Source organism: Melospiza georgiana, chromosome 10, assembly GCF_028018845.1.
Source record: "Melospiza georgiana isolate bMelGeo1 chromosome 10, bMelGeo1.pri, whole genome shotgun sequence".
Lineage (NCBI taxonomy): Eukaryota > Metazoa > Chordata > Aves > Passeriformes > Passerellidae > Melospiza > Melospiza georgiana.
Window position 1 is genome coordinate 19,896,592 of NC_080439.1, and position 18,369 is coordinate 19,914,960.

At 51.6% G+C, this 18,369-nt stretch overlaps 1 protein-coding gene across 1 annotated transcript in view; it reads left to right on the top strand.

The window, feature by feature from the left end:
- The window catches only part of EPHB1 (EPH receptor B1), an 80,428-nt gene that overhangs the window by 30,388 nt on the left and 31,671 nt on the right, over positions 1-18,369 (top strand). The window contains exon 4 of the mRNA XM_058030882.1: positions 17,936-18,091. Within this exon, the coding sequence (XP_057886865.1) occupies positions 17,936-18,091 (156 nt within the window). The remainder of the gene's footprint in view (positions 1-17,935; positions 18,092-18,369) is intronic.

Sequence of the window (18,369 nt, forward strand, 5' to 3'; positions counted from 1 at the left end):
TCAGAGGGAGGGCTCTCTGCAAACGGAGCGTTTCTGGCGAGACGTTCCTCTGCTATTGAACCAACACACAGAAAGCACACATGGTTGTATGGCAAAATGACATTTCTCATCATGGGAAAACAAATACTAATTTTAGCTAAACACTGGAATTGGGAAGTAATGTCACTTTGCCAGAAATGTAGGAAAACAGTGACAATGTAAAACCGCGGGTTTTGGTGGTGTTGACCTTTCTGCCAGCTGGAGGAAAGTGGGGTCTTGAGTGCTCCTGACCCCTGGGAGGACTGTGATGCACCTTCTCAGTGCTTGGGGACAGGCAGAGGATTGACAACAGCAGGATGAAAAGTGTGGGAGCAAACCTGCTGAGAGTGGGTGTCAGACACATCTCCATGGCTTTTATAATTTCCTTTCCTTGTGCAAACTCCAGCAGGGTTGTCAAGTGTTCATGCCATCAAAGCTCCACCAAGCAGACCCCAGGAAATTGGGGGTTTGTTGGGTTTTCTGTGCCCTGGTGCCTGTCTCCAGCTGTGCTCCCACTCCTCAGCACTGATCCCCAAGGAGAAACTGCTGAGCTCCTGGTGAGCATTCTGCCTTTGCTTTGTATTCAGACTCCTTGAGGGGGAGATTAAGGGATCCTCGCAGCTCCAAGGAGTAGGAATATCCTTTATAGATTGACTGGCAGCCTGTAGGATCCTGAAAGGCACCAGAGTACGCTGTGGGTGGAGGGCAAGCAGGTGTTCAATGGCACCAAGCACGTCTGTGATGACAGGAATGTGCTGTTTGATGATTCCATGGGTGCTGGTAAGATGCTGTCTGTGGAGGAGAGCTCCAAGTATTTTCCAGTTCCCATGTCAGCAGGACAGAGAAGAGGCTGGGATTGAATGAGAGCTGTGTGTCTGAAAGCCCTGCTCAATGCTGCTGAGGAACCCGAGCCCTGTATATCCCTCATCCCCTGGAAGTTCACTAAAACCCCTCCTAAAAACTTGATCTAGGGTTAACATCTTGAATTTGGGAAAATTAACTACATTTGAATAAAAATCTGACCTTGGGCTGGACTCTGGCTCTGTAGTAGTTCATTGGCCATTACGCTCCTCCTGGTATCCCCATGGGCCTTGGAGCTGGCAAGGGAAGACCTAAGCCCACTGCTGCCCTTCATGAAGGTTGGTGGGCAGGAGGTGTTACACGGCAAAGTTTAGAAATAAAAATGCCTTGGTTTTCTGTTTGACTTTGTTTTCTAGGCAGGGGTTTTAGTCCTCTGCCTGGTGTGCCTGGCAGGGAAGCTGCCAGGATTGCACCCTGGCTCCTGGAAGCACATACTCCTGACATCTGCTCCAAGCCTTCATCAGCCTGGGATGAGACACTTAGCAAGCCCGTGGGAATTGTCACCAAGGAAAAAAAAAAACCCAAAAAAAGAAAATCCCTCAGTATCTGAAGGCTGAAAAAATAGGCTTAATTTCTGTGTGGTGGGGAAAAAGATAGGGTTGGATTGTTTGGCTCCCCCAGCTCTGTCTCATCCTCGCTCCCCTGGGAATGTGCTGTGCCCATCAAGGGGCCATTAGACTGGAATGGGTTCGTGCTGACAGTGGAGCTTGGGCACTCAGGGATTCATTAATCCTGGCTTTTAGTGGCGCTTAGGGCTTGGGGGAGGCACAGGCACAACGTCATCTTCATTGGGGGTACTCAGAGCCCTGAGGAGATAGATGATCCTCGTGTTTTGGGGTCAGAGGGATGGGGGGCTGCTCCCACCACGGTGCCAGGGTGGGCGTGGGAGAGAGGGGAATTCTCTGTGTGGATCAGCCCCGTTGTTTGTTCCCATCCCGGGCTGGTTTGGCACAGGCTCCCTGGCACAGCTCTCAGCTGCGTGCCAATTCCCAGTGCACTGCCCAGCCCATCCTGTTGGACACCCTGTGCCCGTGGGGGGGTGGGTCAGTGTGAGATGCAGGCTCTGCCTCAATCCCAAATGAATAATTCATTTGGTGTGCGAGAGAGCCCACGCTCTCCTCGGGCTGATATTAAATCCATTTGTCTTGCTCTGGCCCGTCCCTCAGCCCTGCTTTATGGCTTCCTTGTGTGGTCAAGGGGCAATGCATCATGGTGCTGGGGAGGACTTGGGAGGGAAGGTGGCAGCAGGGATCATTGGGAGGCGGGTGAAACCTTGGATGAGCAGGCTGGGTGGATTTCGCCTTTTCTCCCCAAGGAAAATTGTTTAAACCCTTTCTCTCCTGGTGTTTGAAACCTGATGATGGCAAAGGAACCCCTCACTAGAATGTTGGCTGTGTCTCTTGGTTTTATCGCTTTTGAGTCTGAGGACTGGGCACTGTTTCTGTCTGCTGGAATCACGCTGGGTTTCTCCCTGACCTTCCCAGTGCCGGGCACTAACTCGGGTGCACAAAGAAGGAAAAAGTCTGGGACTGAACTACCTTTGTGCTGAATTTCTATGTTGTATTTATAAACTCAGGAAGAAGGGGTGAGAGAGCAGTCCTGCTGCCTCCCGGCCTTGTCTCACTTTCTAAGTTTTGCCCTCCTGGTGAATTCCTGTGCTGGCAGGTTCGGGAGCCTCCAATCTGCCGCTGCTGCCTGTCTGCTCCAGCAGCTGCAAATCTGACCTGGCCGGGGGGAAAAATCAAAATAAACCCCACAAAACAAGAGCAAAGCTGGGCTGCACTGCCTGCAATGCAAAGGCTGCTCATCCAGCAGCCTTGCTTCCAGGCGTCCCTGGCTCTCCACACAGCAGCCGCTCCCCTGTCCCATCTCCAGCCAGGTCCCCCATCCTCCCTCACCTGCTGCCCGATGTGCTGGGCTCTGCCCGGCCTCTGCCAAAGCTCTCTGTGGGTTTGTCCTCATCTCCTTCACCCCTTTGAGTGCTCTGTCTCCTTTCCCTGTTTGTCCTTTTGTGTGGAGGAATGGATGGGGAAAGGAGCAGCGGGAGGGGCAGCTCCGACCTTGAATGTTGAGGGTGAGCAGCTCCACGCTGGTTCCCCTGTTATCCTCCCCTCCTGCCGAGCAGCCCTGGTGATAATTATTGATTCCCTCTCCTTATCCATCACAGAAGATTGGAAACAATGTGATTTATAAAGTGATTTTTAAATAACTGCAAACACTTTGCAATTATTAGTAGAACAATTTGCTATCGCTTAAAACAAGGGAATTGTCAGATTTTCCCAATGCAACTGTTTTTGTATTGAGAACTGGGAATTTTTGGGCTCTGGCTGTGCCCTTGCCTGCCTTTTCCCTGCTCCGTGGTCCAGCCTGGTGCTCCTGCACCATTTTGGGGTACCTGGGAGAGGTTTTCCTTGGTGATGAAGGTGATGTTGGTTTTGTCCCATGGGTGAATGGCAGCAAGGGAGGTCATGGGGACACAGGACCCTGCTCCCCGTGCCTTTGTCTGTATCTATCCCATCCCAGTGTGCTGCAGCTCCATGCCCAGCTGCCTGGATGCCTGGGGCAGGGTGAAGCACACCAGGCATTGGCAGGGGCTGCAGAAAAGCCGATTTTTTTGCTTTTAAGGATGGCTTAATTTTTTATTTTTTCCTCCAATCTGCTGGTCCGTGCAATTGCCCGTGGCTGGAAATCATCTTTCCAGCCTCTGTGCTGACCTCTCTCCTCCCCACCACTCCAGCATCTCATTCCAGCTCCTTCCAGGCCTCTAAGTGATCATTTTTTTTGAGATTTTATCCTCTAAAGCAGGAGGGGAAAAACAAAGAGGTAAAAAGAAATTGCTTCCCCTGCCCTTGTTTCCTTCCATCTCCCCTTGGATTTGGTTTAGCAGGGCACGGGATGGGGCCAGCAGCATCCCAGAGTGGGCCAGGTAGAACAAGGGCTGGGGACAGAAAAATAAATATTTGGGCTTAAAACCCATCAGCACTTCCTGAAGCTCTTTACTGGGGACCAGGTTTAGGTCGCCCAGTTTGTTTCCAAACCTTTCCAAACCTGTGGACAAACAGCTGATGCACACTGTGGTCTCTGCCTGGCAGCTGGATAGAAAGGAGTGATGCTCAGGATGATTTTAAGTGTTTTTCTAGGAAAATGTTTCCCTGAGGGTTGGAATTGGGATTCCAAGCTCTCCTCCTGCCCAGCATCCCACGGCTGGGCGCAGTCAGCACGCTGGGGCTGTGGATCTCCTCCTCCCTGTGCACTGCTGTGCCTCTGCTCCCTGGGGCTTGGGCACCTGTGACACACTACCCCACTAACCATCCCAAAAGCTGCTTTTAGAACGGCAGCAAACACGTCCTGGGAGTGTTTTATTTCAGGCTTAACTGAGCCACAAACCTCTGACTGCTCACAATGGGCCTTTTTTTTTTTTTTTTTTTTTTTTAATTTCTGCCTTTTTTTTTTTTCTCTTCCCTTTTGTTTTTGATTTTTGGCACAATATCAAGTTTCCTGCCCCTCTCCCATCCTGCATCAGCCCAAGCCGCTCTCCCTGCTCGGGCTGTGCTGGGAAGTGGCAGCTCTGGCAGATCCTGCTGAATCCTGCCGGGGGAGGGATGGAGGGATGGACGGAGGGATGCTCCCCTTTGTTGGAGGGGCTTTGCCTTTGCCTGGAAGCGATCTCCCGCCTTCCACCACTGGGTGGAACAGGCAGCCCAGTTTTACCACGGCCACACTGAGGAGGAGAAACAGTGGAATCACAAAGACAAAAAAAAAAAAAAAAAAAAAGGAGAGAGAGAAAAAGAAAAAAAGTGTGATTTTTTTTTTTCCTAAATTATGCCTTAGTGAAGGCATCCATTAACCTCCGTAATAATTTTGCAAGGAAAATGTCCAGAAAACCTTGTTAACTTTTTTTTCTAATGAGTGTGATGGGTTTTAATGAAACTCTTAATTAGACATTATTAGCCCAAATGTGTCTCTGATGGATTCAGGCCCTTTTCCTTCCCCCAGCACAGGGATGGGGAGGGTCCATGGGGCCTGGCTGCTGTTGGGGAGGAGGCTTGGGCACCACTGCCACCACTCCCTCTCCCTGTCCCCAAACCATCCCTGTGATCCAGACCCGTGTGAAGGAGAAAAAAGGGAGAAACACAGAAAATACCCCAGGCAAGGTGTGAGTGGGGGCCAAGTGAGCATTGCAGGATTGGGACTCCCAAACTGTGGCAGTGACCTTAGAGGGATTAGGGATTAGCTTCCATGTATGGCTTTGTTTTCCAGTTTATCAATTTTTTCCTCCTTAAATTGTTCCATGGGCCATTTATGTATTTTTCTTCCCTACCATGAGAATTCTGAATGTTAATAACATTGATTCCAGCCTTAAAACAGGAAGAAAAATCCTCCTTTGATTTTCTCACTCACCCAAGGGTCTTTCCTTGTGACTATTTGCAAATGGAGGCATAAAACTGCTTCCAAACCCTTGTTCTGTTAATGATCCAGTTAGGAAATTTCCTATAGTAGCTGAAGACCCCGGGGAAATTAACTTTTTGGGGAATTTTGGGGTGCAGAGCTCCATGTGTGCTCCATGAACATCCCTGCAGCAGTGGGCTGTGAAACCCACCCATCTTGGCCAGCCTTCTCCAGTGAGCCAGCCCAGGAGCCCTGTGTCTCACCCTGCTGCCTTTGCTGTCCAGCAGGAGCAGGGATTGTTCTCCTGGACAATGGGAGAGCCGCAAGGAAGCGCCGGATCCGGCCCACGTCCGGCACCCGCATTGTTTCACCCTTGTTTGCAAATAGCCAGCACCTGGCAAACCCTGTGACTCAGCCAGGCACTTTTAAAGCCTTTCTATAACTTTTTCCTTTTTTTTTTTTTTTTTTTTTTTTTGTTAGGTTGTTGGTTGTTTTTTTTTTTTTTTTTTTTTTTCAGTCACGAGAGAGCTCCTTTGGGAATGGCTCTTCTTGCTGCGGGTTGCTTGCCAAGGGATGGGGATCTCGCCCGTGTTTGGGGCTGTGCTGCACCCTACAGCCCATGGGGCCAGTGTCTCTCCCAGCAGGGTGACAATAATAATTTAAAACATTAAAAAAAAGAGTTTTTTACCCTGGTTTGGGAAGGGGCTGGAGCATCAGGAGAGGCTGAGGGAGCTGGGAAGGGGCTCAGCCTGGAGAAAAGGAGGCTCAGGGGGGACCTTGTGGCTCTGCACAGCTCCTGACAGGAGGGGACAGCCAGGGGGGTCAGGGTCTGCTTGCAAGGTACAGGGACAGGACAAGGGAGATGGCTTCAAGAGGTTTAGATTATAAATTAGGGAAAATTTCTTCACCAAAAGGGATGCCAAGCCCTGAAACAGGCTGCCCAGGGAAGTGATGGAAAACTGTCCCTGGAAGTGTTTGAAAGCTGTGTGGATGTGGCCCTTGGGGACACGGTTCAGTGTTGGCCTTGGCAGTGTTGGGTTAATGTTTGGAGTCAGTGACTTTGGAGGGCTTTTCCAGCCTAATGATTCCGTGATTCTGTAATAATAATAATAATAATAATAAAATGGATTTTCCCCCCTCAAGCCGTGAGATAACTCATCGCCACTCCTCTGTGCAAGGCATCATTTGGAAGCTGAGTTGGGCAGCAGTTGGACTGTAGTTGAGCTCATTTGGGCAGCAGTTGGGCTTTGTGGGTCTCCTGCAACTCCTGCTTGGGGAAACAGCCCTTCACTGATGATGTTTTAGTAAGTGAGAGACCCAGAGTGGTGAAAACTCCATGGCCCAGTGGAAGGAGCTGCCCTGCTTTCCCCTGGCTGTCTAAGGAGGTTTGTGTGGGCTGGATGTGCCAGCTGGGACCCTGCTGGGGAAGGATGGGGCCCGCTAGGATGAGGGAGAAGTAATCAGTGCAGAATGGGAGGGTTTAATCTGCTCCCCTCCCGAGCCCCGCCGCGCGCTCGGATGGTGACAAATGGAGCGGTGCCGTGGTGTCAGCCCTGAGTGTGGCACAAGGGGCCATTTGTCACGCCTGGTGCCTCGGATGGCAGGGGATGTGTGCAGAGGGGAGCGGGGAGATTAAATCACAGCGTGGCTCGTGCTCTCCAAGAGGCCCTTCCTTGGAGGAGCCATGGGAAAACCCATCCATCTTCAGCCAGAGCTGCACTCACGGCCAAGGAGCCGCCCTGCCTTCGTGTGGGAGCATCAAACCAGAGCTGTGCATAACCCAAATTCAGTTCTGCACCCACCCCAGGGGGAAATTGCTGTTCTCCCACCCCAGACTCCAGCCACAAAAATTTCATTAATGGCATTGGAAGGAGCTTCACTTTGTGTTCAGAGCAGGATCATCTGCTTGTGTCACATTTGTGGTATGAAATGAATTTGAGGCAGGAGAGCTGTGAGCTGGGGTGGGGGCTGGTCACCTTGGTGCTCTCAGTGGGGCTGCATCCTGCCTGGGCATGGCTGGGCTCCCAGCAGCACCCCCCCTGTGAGCAGGGAGCAATTCCTGTGACAATGCTGTCCTTGTCTTGTCTCATCCCTTCCCTCCCTGGGGCCTCTCAGGGATGATGCTCTGGCAGGGGGTGTAGGCACAGAGTTTGTGGTGATTGGGATGGGGCTGGACTCGGTCTGACCCCTAATGGGCACAGCTGTGAGCAGCAGGTGAGCAGCACTGACAGCAATGAGCCATGGAGTGCCCAGGGGCACTGACCAACCACCAAAGGGAACAGAGGGCACACAGGGGCAGGGCATCAACAGGAGGGGATAAAAGGCTGGGCTCAAGAACAAGAGGAGCAGACTCTTGCAGCCTTCTGAAGTGGTGTGGTGTTACTCTGTATGGGTTGAAGCCTTCTGCAATGGTATGGTGATATTCTGTGTGTTGTGGCCATCTCCTTGCTGTGCTGGGGGACAGTTGTGGGGCACAGAGCTGTGTGCCAAGCTGAAGATGGAGAGCTCCAGCCTCAGCTCTGGTCTCTGGACTTTGCTGCCTAAAACTTGGCTGTAAAAGCAGGGGCATCCTGGAAAATGATATACAGGGGGAATTATGAGTTGAATTTCTCTCCTGGGTCTGCAGCCCAGAGAGGAAATTGCCCTTGAGGAGAGACACGATATTGACTTACGCTTTTATTTTTTATTTTGTCCTTTATTATAGTACATATCCGGGCTCAACAGATCTGCCCTGGCCCTGGACATAGCTTTGGTAAGGGTTGGTGCTCACTGGCATTTGTCCTGTCCATGGTGCAGAGGGACCTGGTCACCCTCCTCACAAGCAGGGATTACTTTGATATTTATGGTTTTTGCACTGATAAAAACCAGGAATTTGAAATGGTTCTGGGTATGGCAGAAAGGTTCTCTCTGGTCATTCTCTGGCTAAACCCAAATCTCCTGGCTCTGCCATGGCCTTCTGTTTCAGCCCACCAGACAAGCAAGGGTGGCAGTGCTGCAGAGGGGTGACAGGAGAGACCTGGGATTATCACAGATCTCCTGCTTCACATAGGATCTGCTCCTGAGCTCTTAATCGTGTGTTATTATTGAAGACAACTTATTCTTAGAGAGCCCAAGGTGCAAATTATGTTTCACAGCTAAGAAAATCTTCCAGAGCTGCCTATGTACAGTAAATCCCTGCAATCTCAGGTGGTTTTGACTTATGTGCAGCAGATGTTGAGGATGGAGGAGACCACTCCTTTGTGCCTGCTTGTTGCTATCATCAGCGTAGACACAGCTGGAAATTTAGGCAGGGAGAAGCTGTCTGGGCTCAGAGGTGGGGTCAGTGAGTGTTCTTCCACCCTGCAGCTCTGAACATCTGTCCTGTCCCCAGTGGTGGCACCAAAATGGGCAGTGCCAGGGTGTTCACACTGCTGCAGGAGGTCCTTTCCTGCCCAGGAGCTCTAGAGCAGGTTGTCTGCCCTCCCCACTGTGCCATAGGGGTGACCCAATGTGGGAATGGTTTGGCTGGAAGAGCTTTTCAGAGGTGCCACCCTTGTTGGTGCTGTGTGTCCTCTCTGCAGCTGGGTGGGAGGGCGCCTTTCCTCCCAGGAATAGTAATTATGGCTTGCTCTGCTATAAATATTCATTGGAAAGCTCTCTTAATTGTTTTTCTAATTAATTCCTTGCGTGGCACTCTTGGGGTGGGTAAGGAATGTGCCTTGGTAGGGATGTCCTCCCAAGGCAGATCTATTCCTGGATGTAATCCTTGAGCAGTCAGCCAAACCAGAGTCCCCAGGGCTCACCTCCAGCAGGATGGCAATGGCAATGTCCTGCTCCATGCTGGGACATCTGCCCACGCCAGTGTGACCCAACAGGTGTCCTGCAGTGCTGTGGCAGGGACACAGGGAAGCTGTGTGTCCCCATGTCCCTGCCTGTGCCAGCCTGGCCCTGTGGCTGAAACTCTCCCCAGCCCCATCCTGGGGTGCCTCTTCCTTCACTAATGTGTCAGCACTAACGAGGAACCACTTCAGATGTAATTAATGAGCACTTGATGCTCTCTAGATGGAGGGGACACTGCGTGGCATGAGCTGGAGAAGGAGGAAGAGGTGCTTAATTGGTTTCTCTTAGGGATGGGAGATGTTTGCTTCCCAGCCAGGAGGGGACTGTGCTTTGGGGGGCCCAGTGGCAATGCCACCCCAATTTCCCAGTCAGAAGAGGGGCTGGAATTTTGGAGTGACATTGGTGGTTTCCAAGATCCCTAGCTGCAAAGGAAAGTTGAATCTTTTTTCAGGGGGCTTCTAACCACAGCAGCTCTGGACCGAGGGAGGAGCTTCTTCTGGGGATCCTCCAGGAATTTTTGTGGCCTTTCACTTCCCTGTTGATGAGGTGGCTCAATGGCTCATGCAGGCATTGAGGGGTGAACATGATGTCCTGGGTTAGGTGGCACATGGAAGTATTGGCTCTTCCAGTCTGTGTCTAGCAACTCTGGAGTTTCACATTGCTGTCGTTCATGAGGAAAAAAAATATTTCTCCGTGGAGCCTGATGCCTGGAGTGGGGGTAGAGCATCTCTGGGGGTTGTGATTTTGGGACAGAAGTCCTACCTGAATCTCAGTCCCCCATATTTTTACTCCAAAGTCGTTGTGAGGTTCATTGTGGATGACAGATGGTGGTGAGGCACTGGCCTTGGGCACTTCCAGGGACCCAGGGGCAGCCACAGCTTCTCTGGGCACCCTGTGCCAGGGCCTCCCCACCCAAGAATTTCTTTCCAATATCCAGTGTAACCTTGCCCTCTGTCCATGTAAACCCTTTCCCCCTTGTCCTGTCACTCCAGGCCCTTGGAGCCCCTTTAGGCCCTGGAAGCTCCTGCTTGCAGGGATGGCAGAGGGAAGAGCCTGTGCCAGGCTGCAGCTGCTAAATCTGTTTTTAAAGAAGGGTATGAGCAGGTTAAATAGCATCAAATCCTCGATGACAGCTTCATCCCCTTTCCTTTGTTGACTCAGACTAATGAGCTGGGGCAGTGAGGATGGTGAGGAGCTGCCTGTGCCTGGTACTGCCATGGCCACGTGTCTGCTGCTCTCTCTGCCGTGACCCTCCCTGTGTATGTGTGTGAATTGCCTGGAGTTTGATTAATTTATTCACTTTGATCACTCAGAGTGGCTGGTTTATGGCAAGGAAATGGAACTGTGGTCAGGGAACTGTGGCGTGGGACTGGGCAGTGAGCCTGGAGCCAAGTGGAAACTAAAACAGAGCAAAACCTGAGTGGGAGAACAGTGATTTGGAGAAGTGGCCATGACAAGTGTTGGGTTTTTTCCCCCCTCTGGCTGTTCTGGAGAGCAGAATGAGTTCCCTGCTCCGTGGCAAGCTGGCAGCCCTGGGGCACCGTCTGCCCAGGGCGTGCCTGCTCTTCTCTTCTGTTCTCTTCCCATCCATCTGGGACAGATTTTCCCTTCAGACCTTCACAATCCTCCCAGCCGTGAAAAGCAGAGAGAGTGGAGCCCAGAGTGGTGATTAAATGGGTGAGCATGGAGCTGTTGGGCTGCTGCAGGCAGTGAGCAGCCAGGCACGTGGGAGCCTGCACCAGCTGCTTCCCTGCCCTGCTCGAGGCTTCAGCTCCTTCTTTAGGGCCATGGTGTCACCTGAACACTTGGTGTTGGAGCTCCCTTGCATCCAGAGACCCCTAATTTTCCCAAGTAAGCCTTTTCTGGGGGAAAACTGCTTCTGAGAGAGCGTGGACTGTGTTTTGCTTCCAGCAAGGCACGTGGGGCTCACTCTGGTGAGCATTTCAGTCTGTGAGCACCTTGCTCTATCAGCCAGGTATTTGCTTCTCTGGGGAGAGGGGTGGGTTTTTGGGAGAGGTGAACAGGGATGCATCCACTCCTGTTGCCTCTAATATGCCTCGCACAGCTCCCTACCCTGCAAGCACCTTTGAAATCCTGCCCTGCTCCAATTCATTTCCATCTGTGAGAAGAAAAGCAGAGAAAAAAAACCCAGAGAAAGGTAAAACCACATTGAATTTTACTTCCCTCCATGAATAAACCATGGCAGGCTGGCTCTGACTTTAATTTACATGTGTCCCAAGGCGGATCTAAGCCTATTCCTCCCGAGGTGGAGGGCTGGTTTAATTAAGCAGCTGCATCATGTGGAGCAGGGAGAGATGGAGCCCGTGCCTGCAGGATGCCAGCCCCGGTGCTGGGAAGCTCATGTTTATCTCATGAGTTTATCTCATGAGTTTCTGCCTAGACAGTGCTGAAAGAAGGGAACACAATGGGGCAGGTGCTGTTTGTGATTCAGATGGCCCCAAGGCAGGAGCATCTCTGGGGAATCCAAAATTTGGTGTGTTTGGCTACAAAATGGTGAAGTTTGCACCAAAATGAGGTTTTGGGACAAGGATCTGGGGACAAGGCTCTGCTGGGCTGTCCTGTCTGTGGTATTTTTTGGGGTCCCCTCTGGCAGGAAGGAAATGATGAATCTAACTCCATGTTCTTAGAAGGCTAATTTATTATTTTATGGTATTATATTATATTAAAGAATGCTATACCAAAACTATACTAAAGAATAGAGAAAGGATACTCACAGAAGGCTTAACAAGATACTAATGAAAAACCTGTGACTCCTTCCAGAGTCCTGACACCAAGGGCTGGACCAAGATTGGTCATTAAGTTAAAACAATTCACATATTGGATAAACAATCTCCAACCACATTCCAAAGCAGCAAAACACAGGAGAAGCAAGTCAGATAATTATGTTTTAACTTTTCTCTGAGGCTTCTCAGCTTCCCAGGAGAAGAAATCCTGGTGAAGGGATTTTTCTGAAAATATGGCAGTGACATCCTGTCCCCTTGTGCTGTGGTTTCTGGCATGGCTTGGTGTCCTGTGCTGAGCTCCCCCCTTGGGAGCAGCAGGATACTTCAGGGCTGGAATGCTTGGAGTTCCCTGTTCCTCCACCCGGGTCACACTCTGCTCCCTGCACTGAGGGTGGATGCTGGGATTTGGTGGCTGATGGGGTGTTTAAGGGCTGAGTCTCTTGGCATGGTCAGGATGCAGGTGCCCTCCCAGCTCTCCTGGCTTGGCATTGCTCCCAGTATGGAAAGCTCTCGGGGTGAATTTGTGGGTGCCTGGTGGAGGGTGGCATGGCAGAGCACCCCTGGCACTGCTGGCTGCCTGCTGGGCTCCCCGTGCCAGGCTGGGATGTTCCTGGAGAAACGCTTGGCTTAATAGAAAAGGCAATCAGATCATTAAAAAGCAGGGATGGGGGCAAAATCCTCACAAAACAACCTGCCAGCCCCCTCCCCAGCAGAGAGGCATGAGGGAAGGGATGACAGGAGAGCACCATGCAGGGATGCAATCAGACCTCTGGCACCAGGGATGTGTGCAGGGGGATAACGAGGGAGATGAAAGCAGGGTGGGAGAGCAGTGCCCTTGTCACCCTTTGAAGGTGGGAGCTGACAGCTTCTGCCTGTGGCTGACAACCTGCCCAATTCTGCTGCTTTTCCCCCCAACCTGCTGCCTGTGTCAGCCTCATATCAAAGCGCTGAAGCCCTAATGCAGGACTGGGTGGCAGCCTGGGGTCTGTGTGTCCCCCCAGGGAACAGGGTGGGGAGCTGTGCCAAGTGCCTGCCCTGCAGTCACAGCACCCTCTCAGTGACACTCTGCTGCAGCACACAATTTCATGTGGGTGCTTATTTGCCTGGATGGTGTCTCTCAGCTGGGAGGGTGTCCTAGCTGCCACCTCGGCCACTCAGGGTGACAGCAGGGTGGCAAGGAGAGCATTTTAAAGCACCCTTCTCTGGGCTAACCAGTTTGAAGGCTAAAAAATTTATTTTTGTTTTTCATTATTTTATTTTTTATGTATTTAAAGATAAATTCTGTATTGGTGGTGTCTACAAAATGCACAAGGGGTTTCTAGCAAGCATCTCCTCCCTTTTTTTGGGGAGTTTCATCAAAAAATTATTAGCCTTGTGCACAAGGTGTTGGGTTGAGATGCCACTGTTTTTTCTTAAACATAAAATATTGTTTGCAGAAAGTGGGGCCTTGAATCTCTTTTCTGGCAGGCTGCAAATGCAATGAGCCACAGCTTCTCCTTTTTTCCTGGCCTGTGCTGTCCTCAAACCCTGCTGCCCATCTCCCAGGGGTGCTGCTGGTGCTTCCACAGGTCTTTTTGGAGCAAGGCTGGATCATCCAGGCTCTTTAGTGCCTTGGCACCTGACAGTGCTCTCCACACCTCCAGCTTGCTTGAGGGCATCATCTCGTGCAGTGCTGCTGCTTCTAACACAGCTTTTCATCACCTGCTGTGCCAGAGTGCCACAGGTGTGCTGAAAGACACTGGGATTGCCCTGGACCCAAAAGGGAACCCAAAACAAATGTGGATTTTGGGATACCTGGAAAATGGGGTTAGCTCTGCCCCAGCAGGGACAGAGGGGCATGGGATGGATGAGGCACTGCTGACTTGGTTTGCTGGGTGCTGGTGAGGGTTGGGGCACGTCAGGGCTCTCTGAATCGCTGCTGGATCTGTAATTCCTTGGGGAAGCTCCTGTTTTAAAATCTGAGAAGGAAAAATGCCAATCTGCCTCCCCAGGGAGCTTTAGAGCAAGTTAATGTAGAGGCAATGTCTCCTTTCTTTCTTCCTTTCTTCTTTTTTTTCCTCTTTTGACTTAAGCTTCCCTGAGAGAGTAATTAAAAAGTGCAAGTTCCAGGTGCTAACTGAGAGGATTTAGTTTGAGAGTGAAACGCTTGGATACCCCCATGCTGGAATATCCCCACATTTGCACCCTTTCCACAGAGGCTGTGATGGTGGCTTGCCTCGGGCAGGAGCAGGGATGGATAGGCCAGAGATCCTTCTTATCTCTGGCTCTTTTTAGGACTCCTGGCACCTGGAATACAATGATGCAGGATACAGGAGAGTGTGAGCAGTGAAAAGCCCTCAGAGTGCTGCTGTGTGCCATGAGTGCTTCCATAATCCATCCTGCTGCTGGGCACTGCCCAGGCTCCCCAGGGGATGGGCACGGCCCCAGGGCTGCCAGAGCTCCAGGAGCCTTTGCACAATGCTCTCAGGGATGCCCAGGGTGGGATTGTTGGGGTGTCTGTGCAGGGCCAGGAGCTGGATTGATGATCCTTGGGGATCCCTTCCAACTCAGCATATTTATGGTTCTGTGATTCTGTGGTTTGGCATTCTTAGATTCCCCAGTTCTGTGATTCCATAACTCTCTGATTCCCTGATTCTGTTATCCTCAGATTCTGAAGTTCTGTGATTCCTAGAGTCCGTGGTTCTGTGATTCTGTTATTCTCAGATTCTGAGGTTCTGTGATTCTGTTATTCTGAGATTCTGTGATTCCTAGAGTCTGTGGTTCTGTCATTCTCTGGTTCTGGGATTGTTATTCTCAGATTCTGTGGTTCTGTGATTGTTATTCTCAGATTCTGAGGTTCTGTCATTCCCACATTCTGTGATTTGGTTATTCTCAGATTCTGAGGTTCTGTCATTGCCACATTCTGTGATTCCCGGAGCTGCAGAGGGAGGTGGCAGTGGGGACACAGCTTTGTGGTGCCTTCACTGGGTGTTTGCTTGTATGAGAGATGTGACACATCTCTCCTCTGAGCCTTTGAGGGGGAATAGGAGAGGTTCAGCTCTGGCTGGGAGTCCCCAGTTGTATCCAGCCCTGTGGCCACGTCCTTACAATCACCCCTTGACGTGACAGCAACCTGCAGCTATTTTCCCCCCAAACTTCCACTGATGACATTTCACTGCAAGAAGCCTGAGTTTCAGTGATGTTCTCTGCCACCCCCAGACATGTCAGCCCTGGAAAAGGAGTCCTGCTGGCAAACTGACACCTGGGATGTGCAGCACTCCTGGTGTGCAGGCAGGATGATGGATCCGTGGGCAGCTCTGGATTGTGGGGGGGTTAAGTGCTGAGCATCCTCCCTGCTGAGCAGCACGGAGGAGTTCTGTGCCTCAGCATTTACAAACACATCCCTGGTGCCTAAATGTGAGGAAATGGATAGTTAAGCACATCATTAATCTTATCCAGCCCCCATAATCAGCAATCAATTAATTCTCCTCCGGGCTGAAGAGATGCAGGTTGTGCCACAGCCTGGGCACTGGCAGAAGAAGCCTGTTCCCAGAGGGAAGGCTGAGGCAGAGCCTCATCCTGCCCTTGTGTGACACTCTGTCATGGATGCAGACCTTGCCAGCTCTGGGAAGCTCTTGGAGCAGCCCTTAAATTAGGGCAGATGTTGCACTGGCCATTAGTGGGGTGATTTATTGCTCCCTCCTGGGCTCGAGTGCTCCATCTGAGCCTTGCACTTGGACTGTGAGTTTGCCATGTGAGGGATTATGGATCCCACCATGGCATTGCAGGGCCCTGGGGGTTTGTGCTGTGTTTTTGGTATTGGGTTCATGGTTCAGCTCCCCCAGAAAGAGAGGACACAGGGACGGCAGCCAGAGGGGAGTGCTGCACCCACGGTGTATTTGGGAGGGAGGAGAAGGCATCCACCTCCCTGAAACTGTGGGAGGCTTTAGGCAAGCACAGTGTAATTATAGGAGAGAAAAGCTAATTGGTAATAATAGCAATTAAGAGCCACGTGCCTGCAGATTACAGGAATTTGTGGATAAGGGAAGTGATAACTGAAACCTGTGGACACTGGGGTGCAGGGTGCCATGTTCAGGTGTTTTGACAAAGCATCACTAGGATTAATTGTAATTAAACATCAACAAACCTCTCCAGCCAACCCACCACCATGCCCTCAAGCTTTAAACTGAGGCTTGTTCATAGCACTGCAATCCTCTCATCATCCTCCTTCCCTCCTCCATCCTCTTCCATTAAAACTCAGGTGGCTCTTCCCTGGTTCCCCTGCCCTCCCTTTCCTGCTCCTCCAGAGAATTTGGCCTGTTTCAGGTGTGCTCTGACACATCATCCAGCTCCAGAGCCCACAGGTCCCCCTTTGCCTGTCTCATGGGTGCTTCCTCTTCCTGTGGGAGCACAAGGCTGCTGGGATGTGGTGAGGAAGGAGATACACTCAAAGCCTTGGTGTGCACTTGTGGTTTTGTCTCCTGCCCTGTGTGTCTGTGTAACTCTGTGCCTCCTTGTGCTGTTATGGGAATAGGGCTGTGTGTGTGTATTGGGGAAGGGTCTGAATCGCTTTGCTTTCTGCTGTGGAGCATCCTGAAGGTCCCCTCAGACCCTCTGGGCTGCATGGTGGCCCTGTGTGTCTCACTGCCCACTGCATGAGGTGGTGGGTTACGGCCCTGAGTGCTTCCTTAAGGTGCCACATGCGTGGGGTGGCTGTGGTGGGATGTGGAGGACTCAGCATGGAGAAGAGCAAGGGCAGTGGGAGATGGTGGCTGGCTCCTCTGGAATGTCACATCCCCACCCAGCTGTCAGGGCCACTGCAAAGAGACAGTTCATTGCAGCCAGTTGTGTGCCTCAGGCTGGGGGGAGGAATCTTCTGAATAATAAAATTGTAAAATATTGTTTTGATTTATTCTTTTCTATCATCTGTTAATATCTGGGAAGGCTGTGTGAGCAGGAGGCCTTCATGAGTTTTGAATGACAGGTTAAAGGGCTCCAATAAAGATTAGATGGTCCACTATCTCCCAAGGAAATTGCATCAAAGTGGTTACTCCTGCTTGCTCCTATTAATTTCCTCTTCATGGCTGCTAGGAGATGCCTCATATCCTGATGCAGCAGACAGGGGCTAAGAGGCACTTTCCATTATCTCAATCATCGCCGTGTTTATGAGACACGTCGGGTGTTTCTCTGCAGAGCTGTGCCCTGGGGGACGGCATCACAGGGGCAGGGCTGGCACCACCCTGCTGTGAGGCCAGGAACAGTCTCTCCTGGGCTGGATGGAAGTCTGACCCCTTGGGTACGTGTGCCAAAATACAGATATTCCCTTCTGCAGCCTTTGGTTCCGTCAGATTTTGTTGGATGTCAGGGATGGATGAGCATCATTCATCAGTGCCCATCGCTGTGGATGGGTGGGGTGGGGTGGAGATGAGGGACCCCATCCCTGTCACTCCATCCTTGCCCTCTCTCCACAGAACAGCGAGATGGTTGATTAATGAAACCTCCCCTGTGGCTGATTAAACCCTCACTGTAACTGGAACATCTTCTCTGTTATGAATTAGATGCCATTTCCTGCTTGAATGAACTCAGAGGCTGGGAAGCTCCAGCCCCAGGCTGCGAGGGATGAACAGGATGGACCCATAACACACTGTCATGGGTGTCACACCGACTTTTTAATTAAATATTTAAATTTTGTGTGGAAAAAGAGCTGTGGGTCCTGAGCCAGGCTGTTTGGGGATGATGTAAGGGACTGATCAGGAGAAGAGGAGCTGTACTGCCTCTGCTTGTCCATGTCCCCATGGGTGCTGCTAGGGGTGAGGGTCCCACAGCCCCCTGCCATATCCCTGCCTGGGTGCAAGCAGCCAGGAGCAAAGCAGATACTGCAGCCCCCTTGCTCTGCTTGGCTAAAGATTATTGCCATGTGGTGCTAGCGGCTTCAGGAATAATCCACAGCCAACATGGAAAATTCTGGCCATTAATCCACAGGAAGGTGCTACCCCGTTTATAAGAGTGAAGCTTTTCTGTGTCTCCTCTCCTCTCCTTCCTTTCCACCCCATTCCAAGGACAGGACCTGCTCTCCCCTGTGTCCAGGAACAGCTCAGACCCAGCTGCTGTGCTCTCTCTTGCAGCCTGCCCCGCGGGGACGTTCAAGGCCAGCCAGGGCGCGGGGCTGTGCGTGCCGTGCCCCCCGAACAGCCGCTCCAGCGCCGAGGCCTCGCCGCTCTGCGCCTGCCGCAACGGCTACTACCGGGCAGACTGGGACCCGCCCGCCGCCGCCTGCACCAGTGAGTATGGCCGGGAGAGCGCAAACGGGGCACGTGGGACTCCAGGGGCTCTCCAAAATGCAGCGTATTGCGTACAAAATGCAGTTTATTCCATCCAAGAGGTTATTACAGCAGTCCAGGGTCATGGGTGACAGAGCTGTGCCCACAGCTGTCAGCTCCAGCTGCAGGCAGGCCTGGAGTCCCAAATCCCTAGATCGGGCTCTTACTAATGGTGCCCCACGTTGGGCGCCACTGTAAGAGCCTAAATGAGAGAGGTGGGACTCCAGGCAGCTCTTCAA